The 13,023-nt window shown below is 45.5% G+C and overlaps 1 protein-coding gene across 4 annotated transcripts in view; it reads right to left on the minus strand.

Moving 5' to 3' along the window:
* PRKRIP1 (PRKR interacting protein 1 (IL11 inducible)) overlaps positions 1–5,680 on the minus strand; it is a 28,243-nt gene extending 22,563 nt beyond the window's left edge. For 3 of the 4 annotated variants that reach the window (XR_826522.1, XR_826521.1, XM_010854331.1), the window contains exons 1-3: positions 5,522–5,680; positions 4,858–4,936; positions 3,944–4,044 (exon numbers count right to left, since the gene is read on the minus strand). Coding sequence is in view for 2 of the 4 variants with exons in the window: in XM_010854331.1 (XP_010852633.1) it covers positions 3,944–4,044; positions 4,858–4,936; positions 5,522–5,647 (306 nt within the window). In the remaining 2 variants the exon portion in view is untranslated. The remainder of the gene's footprint in view (positions 1–3,943; positions 4,045–4,857; positions 4,937–5,521) is intronic. The other variant, XM_010854332.1, reaches the window with a different exon arrangement.
* Positions 5,681–13,023: the final 7,343 nt, after the last annotated feature.

The raw sequence follows: 13,023 nt of genomic DNA on the forward strand, positions 1-13,023 counted from the left end.
GACTACATATATACGTACATATATCCACCTCTTGTATTATTTCTTCCTAGCAGCTATACCTGTTTCTAAGCCTCAGTTTCTACATCTATAAAATGGGGGAATAGTAATTCTTCCTTTTCTGAGCCTTTAGGAAGAACAATGAACTGCAATAACCTACAGGAAAACACTATAAAGATATCTTCTGATAAAAGAGTGTCACCTCTACTTCTGGTAGTTTTGGCCATAAAGGTTGGGGCGGGGGAGGGCGAGGGTGTTCAAAAAGGGAGCTAGCAGAGGAAGAGGTGGCTTCATCACCTCTGCTGGTCTGAACTGCCAGGGCTGGGTGGTTCTGCTGAGACTGATGCAGAAACTGAGCAGAATTATGAAATAAAAAAGAAATGTCTCCTTCCAAGAAAGGAATCAGCGTCTTTTTTTTTCGTCCGTGCTATGCAGCTTGTGTGATCTCAGTGCCCCAACCAGGGGCTGAACCTGTGGCCCTTGGCAGTGAAAGTTCAAGTCTATTGAGCTTGATTCACTGCAATGCCAGGGAATTCCCAGGACCTAACTTCAATTAGAGTTCAACTAGAAAGCAAGGCCTTCAAGCTAAAAGCGCTTGGTCTGTTTAGAAGCTGAGCTGTGAATGTCTGAAGCAGCTGCACTTTCCAAGGGACCAAGACAGAACCCCCACTGGCTGCTGGCCCTGGTGAGGCTCCAGCAGGAGTCAGATGTGCTCTGTCCATAGTGGGGACACTCGTCTCAGTCATGTGGAAGGTAAGGATTCTCTTGCATCTCTCTTTCCTTCTAATCTCAGAGCCTGTCCTTCACCATGTGAAAATAAGTTTGCAACTATGTGGATTCAAGGTTTGTGAAACATTTTTCTGTATTTTCTCTGAGTTGTTAATCAATACATGAAAACTTCGACTAACTGATGGCCCTTGAAACACCTGTGCTCTATCTCCTGTCCTCTAAAGTAGTTTAAAAAAAGTGTTTGTTAGTGTCAAGATATTAAGAAGTGGCAAGAATACACAGAAAAACTGTACAAAAAAGAGCTTCATGACCCAGATAATCATGATGGTGTGATCACTCACCTAGAGCCAGACAACCTGAAACGTGAAGTCAAGTGGGCCTTAGGAAGCATCACTATGAACAAAGCTAGTGGAGGTGATGGAATTCCAGTTGAGCTATTTCAAATCCTAAAAGATGATGCTGTGAAAGTGCTGCACTCAATACGCCAGCAAATTTGGAAAACTCAGCAGTGGCCACAGGACTGGAAAAGATTAGTTTTCATACCAATCCGAAAGAAAGGCAATGCCAAAGAATATTCAAACTACTGCACAGTTGCACTCATCTCACACACTAGTCAAGTAATGCTCAAAATTCTCCAAGTCAGGCTTCAGCAATACGTGAACCATAAACTTCCAAATGTTCAGGCTAGTTTTAGAAAAGGCAGAGGAACCAGAGCTCAAATTGCCAACATCTGCTCCATCACTAAAAAAGGAAGAGATAGCCAGAAAAACATCTATTTCTGCTTTACTGACTATGCCAAAGCTTTTGACTGTGTGGATCACAATAAACTGTGGAAAATTCTGAAAGAGGTGGGAATACCAGATCACCTGACCTGCCTCCTAAGAAATCTGTATGCAGGTCAGGAAGCAACAGTTAGAACTGGGCATGGAACAACAGACTGGTTCCAAATAGAAAAAGGAGTACATCAAGGCTGTATATTGTCACCCTGCTTATTTAACTTATATGCAGAGTACATCATGAGAAATGGTGGGCTGGATGAAGCACAAGCTAGAATCAAGATTGCCAGAAGAAATATCAATAACCTCAGATATGCTGATGACACCATCCTTATGGCAGAAAGTGAAGAACTAAGAAGCCTCTTGATGAAAGTGAAAGAGGAGAGTGAAAAAGTTGGCTTAAAGCTCAATATTCAGAAAACTAAGATCATGGCATCTGGTCCCATCACTTCATGGCAAATAGATGGGGAAACAGTAGCTGACTTTATTTTTTTGGGATTCAAAATCACGGCAGATGGTGACTGCAGCCATGAAATTAAAAGACGCTTACTCGGGGTACTCTTTCTGACCCCTTCTGATGCCTATGTCAGAAGCTTTCTCTATCTCCTTTATACTTTAATAAAACTTTATTACACACACAAAAAAATAAATAAATAAAAGACGCCTACTCCTTGGAAGGAAAGTTATGAACAACCTAGATAGCATATTCAAAAGCAGAGACATTACTTTGCCAACAATGGTCCATCTAGTCAAGGCTATGGTTTTTCCAGTAGTCACATATGGATGTGAGAGTGGGACTATAAAGAAAGCTGGGTGCCAAAGAATTGATGTTTTTGAACTGTGGTGTTGGAGAAGACTCTTGAGAGTCCCTTGGACTGCAAGGAGATCCAACCAGTCCATCCTAAAGAAGATCCGTCCTGAGTGTTCACTGGAAGGACTGATGTTGAAGCTGAAACTCCAATACTTTGGCCACCTGATGGGAAGAGCTGACTCACTAGAAAAGACCCTGATGCCAGGAAAGGTTGAAGGCGGGAGAAGGGGCTGACAGAGGTTGGATGGCATCACTGACTCGACGGACATGAGTCTGAGTAAGCTCTGGGAGTTGGTGATGGACAGGGAAGCCTGGTGTGCTGCAGTCCATGGGGTCACGAAGAGTCGGACACGACTGAGCGACTGAACTGAACTAAGTGTCTATACTCAGAGTTTTGCTATTCCTGACAGTGCAAAGCCATCAGTGACCTGGCAAAGCTGTGTGACCAGTCACCTGAAACTAAACACTGGAGATGAGCAGTAGCTGGAGAACCACCAACAGCCGGGGGCCAAGTTAAGGGCTGGAGGTCACACAAATACCAGGTGAAAACCACCACGGCAATTACCCCCTTCCGCTCGAAAATCATAAAGGTACTTTTTCAAACTCAATTCTGGCCAGGCCAATAAATACGTAAAGGATCACTACAATCAAAATACTTAAAAAAAAAATCTTTGAACAAAAAGTGAGACATGTGTGAAATCTCCATAGATGATCACTGAGCGATACAAAAAGATACAAACAAAAAAGACAAAGTTTCTAGAAAAGATGACTCAACACTCTGACATCCATTCTCATTCAAGTTAAGTTACAGACTCAATTTAAATCTAGTATAAAATCAAACAAGATTCCTGGTGTGGATAAAAGAACTCCAAAACCCAATTCCAAAAAGAGAACAAGTGAAATGTCCAAGAGAATGTTTCTTAAGAGCAATAGGAGAGGTTTCTGTCCTTTCCTATCAAGCAATGGAGAACTTCAGAGTTCTTATACAATACAATTTCTAAAGCAATTCTCAATTCTTAACTTAAAAATTGTATTTATTTTTGCCATGCCCCGCCCTGGAGGCTTGTGGGATTCTCAGTTCTGAGATCAGGGATTGAACCCAGGCCACAGCAGGGAAAGTGCTGAATCCTAACCACTAGACCACCAGAAACTCACAGATATTCTCAATTCTTAATCAATTATTATGTCATGAAGAAATGCCAGCCTCAAAGCTAGAAAACTCAAAGAGGCAAAAACACTTGAAAGCACAGTTCTCGCACCAGACACACAGCCAACTGGAATTACAGACATTCAGCCAAAAGGAGAGAAAATTATAGAGAAATAATAACTCCAGTGATGTGAGAGCCTGCCTCCTATTCCATGGCAAATGGCTTGGCGGGGACAGGGGACCCCGCTGGGCTCTCTACCACCTGGCAGACGCACTCCCCTCACTCACTTCCTAGTGGGAGCGCCCTGCCGTGCTGGGCCTGACCTAGAAGTAACCTGGACTCTACCTTCCATCTGTTTCTCGTGCTGACTTCAGAAGGCAGCCCTCACTCAAGCCACACCCAGATGTATCTACTCTTCAATTGCTTATTCTCCTCAGGTTTCAGTGCACATCGCCTAAACCCCAGCCTCCTGGCTCACTAACCTTCTCAGCCATGGCATCCATGTAGTCCTGGCGCTGGTACTCTCTCCGGCGCAGATGCCTGTACACGTGGAATTCTCCGCTGCCGGCCCCAGCGCTTGAACCTAGAGCCAGGACAGTCCAGAGCTCTTGATGAGATCCAGTTACCAACACAGGCTACCCTTAATCAAAGTGGACCAAAGACAGATACCAGAAGTGATGGAAGGGATCAAGCTTGCCCTATTCCCCACTGTATCCCAGAACCTAGCACAGTGGCTGGCATACTGTAGGTAGCATTAAATACTTGTCACATGAATGCTGAATGTGAAGTCCCTAAAAATTCCACTCTCAAACAGTATTAACAGAACAAGCAGATTAAGGTTCAGAGACCAGAAACCTAAAAGAGAGTCTGTGACCTTTCCCCTCCCCAGGCAGAGGATTTCACACGATATGCTAGGATTCTACTGAGTTGAAAAGATGCCATGATCTAAAAAGAGTAAGTTTCAAATAGTATGTGTAGAACAACCGTATTTTTGTAAAAACATTTTTTCTGAAGCATGAGTGGTTTTGACTATAAAGAGGTTTCCAAGGCTGTATCAAAATGTTACAAGTAGAACCATGGAACTACAGGTGGTTCTAATTTTTTTTACACCTGCTCTTTACTCTTCTTTAGAACTGTGTTAATTTACAACCCAACAAAATAAAAACTATTCCACTTTTAAAAAAACAAGATATCATTAAAAAACAAAGAAGATTCTCTAATGCCAAACCATAACCAATAATATCCCTTCATTGTAAGAGTAAAACATTGGATCAGTGAACTCCCCACCCCACCCCGCCATGGGGATATAATTAACAAAAACTAGAGGTTTTATACCTACACTTTAAAAACTGTATTTACACACACACACACACACACACACACACACAGACATTACCCATTACATCTCGGACAAATTCTGGGGGAGGTCGAGGTGCCCATTCACTCATTTTTTCTGGAATTGGAACTGCTTTATCCTGCAACATTTAAACGTGAAAGCGTTTGTTATGTATAAACCGGCTGACAAAGTGACGTCTTTTACAACCAAAATTCTTTAACTGAACTAGTGAAGTAAGGCTGCTTTGTTTCTTGGACCCAAAGCTGAGTTTATTTTCTCCCTTCTGGCTTTACTTCATCCTGTATATTCTGTGTCCTATCACAGCCCACAGCCTTGTTAGGGCTAAACTCAACTTATCAGGGCAGAAGTCGGAACGTCAGTCATTATCTATCACTGGAGACCTCCAACCCCCAGGTCTCTCGGCCAATGCCTAACAGTTAATGCTGTTTAGAATAAATTCTTGTGCTAACCCAAGGACTCTATCTTTCCAGTCTAAGGCTTCCCTTCACACGAAGTTAAAGAGTCTTCAAGCACGGGAAGCCAGTCCGCAGCAGAAAGCTCACTGTCTCCGGCTCGCCTATTCCTTCCCAAGGTCTGACCCTGGGCTTTGGCTCCTGAGTTCCCGCGTTCAGAGACGGGGGAAGAAGGCCCGCGAGCTCCCAGAGACGCTGGAAGGGAAGGGGTTTGGGACTCGGGAGGGCCGTCAGCCCGCGCCCCGTCTCACCGGGTTCTTCATGAGCCGTTCCAACTTGAGCTTCTGCTCCTCCGCGGCATTCTTGGGGATGATGAGCGCCTGCGGCTCCTTCTTGGGCCTCGGCGGCCTCACAGAAGAGGCCGCCGAGCTCGCCATGACAGCTGCCTTCCCAGGCGGGCGGCGGCGCGCGTGTGTGACGACAGAGTCGCGCGCCAGTGACGCAACCGCAGTCTCCTAGGTGGGCGCGGCCGGAGCGGAGTTGCCCGCAGGCTGCTGAATATTCATAAGCTCGAGGCCCGGGTGGGTTATTTTGATTAAAGCGGCTTGATTTCTTTTCCCTGTTTCTGAGCAGATCAGCGCAGCGAACGCCCACGTTCCTGGGGGAGAGGTGGCCCTGTGTGCTCGAGGGTCTGGCCCCCGCCGACCTCTGCAGTCCCGGCGCGAGTTGTGGCTTCGCCCGCCACCCTGCTAACTCTCTCGACACGCCCCACCTCCTCCCCCGGGCCTTTGTTCCTTGGGTCTGGTCCACTCCCTCTGCCTTTGCTGACGATCTGTTTAAGACAGCACCGACGTCAATGTGGGCTCCCGGAGGACTGGGGCCGTATCTCTTTTGCCCGCCTCGAATCACTCTGCGCCTGGCACCCAGCAGATACACCTCGGTCGCGTGAATGGGGCTTTCCTACGAGAAAGAGGAGCGCTGCCCATTGCATCTGGGAGCTGGCCTGGCACTCACAGCTAGACCTTGGGATTCTCCTGTTGGACATAGACAATTTCCTAAACACCACTGTCGTGCAAAGCCATTCTAGGGCCATGATGTCGCAAGGCATAAAGAAGACTGCTCCGTAATCACGTTTAAAGTCGGATGAAAACAAGAATATCGGTGGAACAAGAAAAAGACCAAACGTTTCCCCCATTCTGACTAATATGAGTGACCGCTGCTTCTTTATCCGGTTAGACTTTAAATATTTAAGGCTTTCAATCATAAAATTGTCCCTGATTCCTAACATCTATTCCAGAGTAAAAGCCCATTTACTCAAATCCTCCCCCAAATCACTTAACCCAGGCCCAAATTCCATACTAAGCCTTTTTAACCACCTCCCCACCCTTCTTTTTGGCCATTAGTGCAGCTTGCAGGCTCTTAGTTCCCTGACCAAGGATTAAACTCTAGTGTGGAGTCCCAACCAGGGGACCGCCAGGGAATCCCCTAAACACTGTCTTACTGAGGTAAATGCAGTCTTCCTTCTCAAACTGAGGCGATAAACCCAATTTGTTCAACTACAGGTGTGTTCCTCGTTGTTTAGTTGCTAAGTCATGCCTGACTCTGCAACCCCATGGATTGTAGCCCTCCAGGCTCCTCTGTCCATGGGATTCTCCAGGCAAAAATACTGAAGTGGGTTGCCATGCCCTCCCTTCAGGGGATCTTCCCAACCCAGGGATCAAACTAGCACCTCTTACATCTCTTACACTGGCTCTAGGGTTCTTTACCACTAGTACCATCTGGGAAGCCCTGCACCCTGCTTAGTGTGGTTTAAATGCTACCTCCTCTAGGAAGCCTTCTCTGATTGCCCCGACCCAGCCTCCTCCTCCAGGGAGTCAGTTGCTCCCTTCTTGGTGCTCCCCCTGCTCTGAGTCCCGATGGCTGGCATGTGGCAGTCACAGGGTGTCCTCACCATCTGTCTACCTAGAAGTCTGGGGAGAGGGTTGTGCCAGAAACCCAGCATCTAATTCTGGCTTAGAGTGGTGCTTTTAGAATGCTTGCAGAACACAGGAATGAGGGAGAGAGGAAGGAAAGGAGTCTGAAAAAGTAAAGAATGAATGAATATGCAATTGAGATAACCTAGTGATGGATGGATGAGTGAATGAGGAAGTTAGTGAGTATGAGAAAGAATGAATGAATACTCAGTAAAGAAATGGATCCTCCATGAATGAAAGCGCACACCACAGTAGATGAACAGACAGTTACAGAGCTAAGAGGGCAGCCATGTCCCTGATACCCCAGCTCAGGGTCTGGCCCAGAGCTGGTGCTTGGCAGACAGCTGCTGGCTGGAAGTTAAACGAATGAAATAAATGAATGGACAAAGGTGGGAGAGAGAGCGTTAAGGCATGTAGGTAATAGCAACCTCAATGCCTAAGCCTAGTGTTTTGACATGTTTGTCATCCTGATAAGGACTGAGAGGGCCTAGAGGGGCAAGAGACCAACTCAGGATCACCCAGACTCAGACCCAGCTTGGCTGGCCCCTATGAGGGCCTGAGTCACCTCATGAGTCATGGAGAGATGGACCAAGGCTCCTCAGCAGACCCTGGTGGGGCCCTCCGGTTGGCACCCTCCTAATGCTGAAGCCGGATTTGAGGTCTGCTCTGTGGGAGGAAAGAGTGCCCATCCTCACTCCTCACCAGCTGTCCGAGAGTGGACTCAGCCTCTCAGTGACACCCTCTGTCTGCCACCAGAGGGCAACAAAGCTTTACCCAGCCCCACAAGCTCCCGGGACCCCTGAGGCACCAGAACCGGGCCCAGAGAGGTGGAGTAACTTGCCCAAGCTTGCAGTAAATGATGGAGCTGGGATAATCACAATGAATCTGACCTCAAAGCCAGAGTTCTTAATTATTATTATGCCATAAAGCCACAACGTAACCCAATTCGTTTGTTTAAAATTCTTTATGCAATGGGTCCTGCTTCCTCCCTGCAGCCTGCCTCATCTCTCCCTTCTCTGTTGCCTAAGGCCCCCAAAGAACCCAGACAAGATTCTTTGGCACCCAGACAAGATTCTTGGGCTCCTCCTTTAGCCTCATTCCATGCACACAGGTCACCACCCAGGGGCAGGGCAGACCTATGCAGAGAACAGAAGTTCAGGTGCAATCAGAGCACAGTGAGATAGGGAGGCTCTGACATCTCCTCCCTTACTGGGGCTCTCAGTAGCAGCTGAGCTTCCATGAGCTTTTCTTGGAAGTTTTCCACTGTGTGCTGATGCATATGGGCTTCCCAGCTGGTGCTAGTGCTAAAGAACCCACCTGCCAATGCAGGAAATCTAAGAGACAAGGGTTTGATCCCTGGGTCGGGAAGATCCCCTGGAGGAGGGCATGGCAACCCACTCCAGTATTCTTGCTGGGAGAATCCCATGGACAGAGGACCCTGGCAGGCTACAGTCCGTGAGGTTGCAAAGAGTCAGACACGACTGAAGCAACTGTGCACGCGTGCACCCACATACAGCTTGGGTCAACTAACACTCTCTATATTGCATCCATGTTTCTTGAAGCTGCAGCGGAGTGGGAAAGGGCCATGAGAGGGACCTGATCACTCTCCCTGCTGAATTCCTTGTGGGGACACCTCTGTCTCACTGGCAGGCAAAGATGGTCTTGGACCAGGAAAGTGACTCACTACCCTCCAGCTCCTTGGCAGCCCCAGAAAGAGCGGTAGAGCCTGTACCCTTGTCCTCAAGAACCTCCCACCCAGCTTCATGAGGAACACGGGCTATCAGTCATGAAGTCTGAATCTGCTGTTCCCTCTTCACCTCCAACGGTTGAAATGTCACCCTCCCCACCCCATGAGACATTTCAGCCTGTCTTGCAGCCATGCAGACCACAAAAGCTTGAAGCACAGAAACTTTGGTTTAAATCCTGGATCTAGGAACTTTCCTGGTGGTCCAGTGGCTAAGACTATGCTCCCAATGCAGGGGGCCTGGGTTCAATCCCTGGGTCAGGGAACTAGATCCCACGTGCCACAACCAAGGGTTTGCATACTGCAGCTAAGACCTGGTGCAGCTGAATGAAAAAAAAAAAAAGTAAAAATCCTGGATCTGCCATTTACAGTTTTTTGACTCTGAGTGAGTCTTCAACCTCTCTGAGTTTTAATTCATCATCTCTAAAATGGGAATTATTACACTCATCTAATGGGATGAGTTAAGGGCTAATGAAGATCAAATCTGTGAACAGGACAGGAGCTGGAATCCTTGACAAGGCCAGCCACCTGGGTCCAGCACCCTGTCTCCCAGGACTCTCCAGAGCTGGCTCCACCAGCGATTTCTCCTTTTTCTGGGGTCCTCACTATCTCCTTCAGCATAAAAACATGCTCCGTCTCCCCGGAATCTACATCCTTCTGCATGCGCTCTCCTTTTCTCTATCACAAAACCGCTTTCCAAAAATTTTAGTCATGAAGATAAACAGTCTTAAGAAGACAGAATACCAAGTAGTTCCCATGTATCCATTATCTAACTTTAACAGTAATTCCCTAGTATCAACTAACACCCAATTTTTAAAATGTCTCAATTGTCTCATAATTTTTTTTAACCATTGGATTATTCTCATTAATTCTCATGTCTTACCTTACCTACATCAGTTCTCCTTCCCCTTTTCTTCTTCATGACAATTATTTGTTGAAGAAACAGAATATTTTTTCCTATAGAATTTCTCAGTTTGGGATTGGGACCACTGCTTTTTTTAAAAGTATCTTTTCACATGTCCTTCTATAGCCTTATCATTATTATTATTTTCTTGGGGGCAGTAAACGCAGTTAGATCTAGAGACTGGATTTAAATTCAGATTCACTTTTGTTGGCTTGTTTGCCTCACAGGAGGTGCTGTGTTCTTTCCTCTGTCTGACCTGAGGGTCCCCACTGTGACTGGCTGTTCTGCTTTTAGTCAGGTTAGGATTGATTGGGGGTTAGAAGTCGGCAGTATAATCCATCCATTATGAAGTTCCCAAAACCTGACCTAATGGTTTTTTGCAGACTATAATGGGTGTTCCTGGATCCGTTATTTCATTGAGTGCTACAAAAGCAGTGAACTTCTAATTTCAGCATTCTTTATGCATTTTTAAGCCGGTATTTTTCTCCCAAGAACTTCCCTCATTGCCCATTATCCTGCATAGGAGCTGCTATTGACACCACAACCACATCTCTCTGGGCTCCCTTTGAGTTCACCATATACACTGACAGCTGCCCATCCCAAACGCCCAAGTCTTTCTGCTTCTTTGGATATAGCATCAGTTGCCAAGAATCTCACCTGAGGTGGATCCCTTATGTTGTTGCCTTAGATCTTGAAGGATATGAAATAAATGACTATGATATGAGTTGTAGAGTTGGCTGGCTTTTCTTTACTGCCCTAGAAAATTTGGAAAAAGGAGAACAACAGACTCAGGGCAGCCAATGAAACCTAGCACCAAAAGACTCGCCCACATGGCAGCACCTAAAGAGATTCTCATTTCCTGTATCTGGAGGAAAGTCTATGTTGAAAAACAGACCCAGCAGGAGAGGATAGAAAGAAGGCACCAAAGTAACATTCGAAGAGTGATGGCTGAGAAATTTCTAAAATTAATGAAAGACCCGAATTCACATATTCAAGAAGCTCAGTAAATCCTAAGCAGGATAAATACCAAAACACTGTACTTCGGCATTCCAGAATCAAACTTCTGAAAGTCAAAGGTATAGAGAGAAAAATCTAAAATATCCACAGGAAAAAACATACATTAAACTCAGGGGAATAGCAATAACAATGGCTTACTTCTTAAGAGTAATTATAGAAACCAGAACAAACGGAATGATGCCTTTTAGGTGCTGAAAGGAGAAGCCCTTGCTAACCTAGCCATCTATGGCTAGTGAAAATATTCTGTAAAAACTAAGGCAAACTAAAATAGATAGCCAGTGGGAATTTGCTGTCTGACACGGAGAGCTTTACCTGGTGCTCTGTGACAACCTAGAGGGGTGGGAGGGAGTCTCAAGAGGGAGGCGATATGTGTATGCCTATGGCTGACTCGTGTTGAAATATGACAGAAACCAATACAACACTGTAAAGGAATTATGTTTCAATTAAAAATAAAACATTTTAAAAAACAAAGGCAAATTTTTTTAGACAAACAAAAGCTGAGAGACTTTGTCTCCAATAGATCTGCACTAAAAGACCACCACCATGCCCCCCTCCCAAGGCAGAAGGAACATATTCCAAAGCTAGTTTGGAACTTTAGGATAGAAGGAAGAAACATGGAATGTACAAATAAATGGAGAAAATTTTAAAATTATGGAAAACAGTATGGCAATTCCTCCAACAATTAAACATAGAATCCCATCAGATCAGATCAGATCAGATCAGTTGCTCAGTCATGTCCGACTCTTTGCAACCCCATGAATCGCAGCACGCCAGACCTCCCTGTCCATCACAAACTCCCGGAGTTAATTGAGACTCATGTCCATCGAGTCAGTGATGCCATCCAGCCATTTCATCCTCTGTCGTCCCCTTCTCCTCTTGCCCCCAATCCCTCCCAGCATCAGAGTCTTTTCCAATGAGTCAACTCTTCGCATGAGGTGGCCAAAGTACTGGAGTTTCAGCTTTAGCATCATTCCTTCCAAAGAAATCCCAGGGCTGATCTCCTTCAGAATGGACTTCTAAAGGAGTCCATTGGATCTCCTTGCAGTCCAAGGGACTGTCAAGAGTCTTCTCCAACACCACAGTTCAAAAGCATCAATTCTTCGGTGCTCAGCTTTCTTCACAATCCAACTCTCACATCCATACATGACCACAGGAAAAACCATAGCCTTGACTAGATGAACCTTTGTTGGCAAAGTAATGTCTCTGCTTTTGAATATGCTATCTAGGTTGGTCATGACTTTCCTTCCAAGGAGTAAGCGTCTTTTAATTTCATGGCTGCAGTCACCATCTGTAGTGATTTTGGAGCCCAGAAAAATAAAGTCTGACACTGTTTTCACTGCTTCCCCATCTATTTCCCATGAAGTGATGGGACCGGATGCCATGATCTTCGTTTTCTGAATGTTGAGCTTTAAGCCAACTTTTTCACTCTCCTCTTTCACTTTCATCAAGAGGCTCTTTAGTTCCTCTTCACATTCTGCCATAAGGGTGGTGTCATCTGCATATCTGAGGTTATTGATATTTCTCCCGGCAATCTTGATTCCAGCTTGTGTTTCTTCCAGTCCAGCGTTTCTCATGATGTACTCTGCATATAAGTTAAATAAACAGGGTGACAATATACAGCCTTGACAAACTCCTTTTCCTATTTGGAACCAGTCTGTTGTTCCAGGTCCAGTTCTAACTGTTGCTTCCTGACCTGCATACAAATTTCTCAAGAGGCAGATCAGGTGGCCTAACAGAAGCAGAAGATATTAAGAAGAGATGGCAAGAATACACAGAAGAACTGTACAAAAAAGATCTTCACGACCCAGATAGAATCCCATATTATCCTGCAATTCAACTTCTGGATATATACCTCAAAGCATCAAAAGCAGGGCTTGGACAGATACCTGAACATTGACACTGCATTCACAGCAGCTATTATTAACAACTTACAAAAGGTGGAAACCATCCAAATAGCTAGTGACAGACGAATGGATAAACAAAGGTGGTGTACCTGCAGTGGAATATTATTCAGCCTTAAAAAAGGAAGTTCTGACACATGCTGCAACATAGGTAAACCTTAAAGACACTATGCTAAGTGAAATAAGGCAGACACAAAAGTCAAGCATTGCATGTTTGTCTTAGCCAAAGCACTTGGAAGTCAAATTCACAGAGACATGATGGTGCTGGGCGGGT

The sequence above is a fragment of the Bison bison genome, unplaced genomic scaffold (assembly GCF_000754665.1).
Source record: "Bison bison bison isolate TAMUID 2011002044 unplaced genomic scaffold, Bison_UMD1.0 scf7180017864340, whole genome shotgun sequence".
NCBI lineage: Eukaryota > Metazoa > Chordata > Mammalia > Artiodactyla > Bovidae > Bison > Bison bison.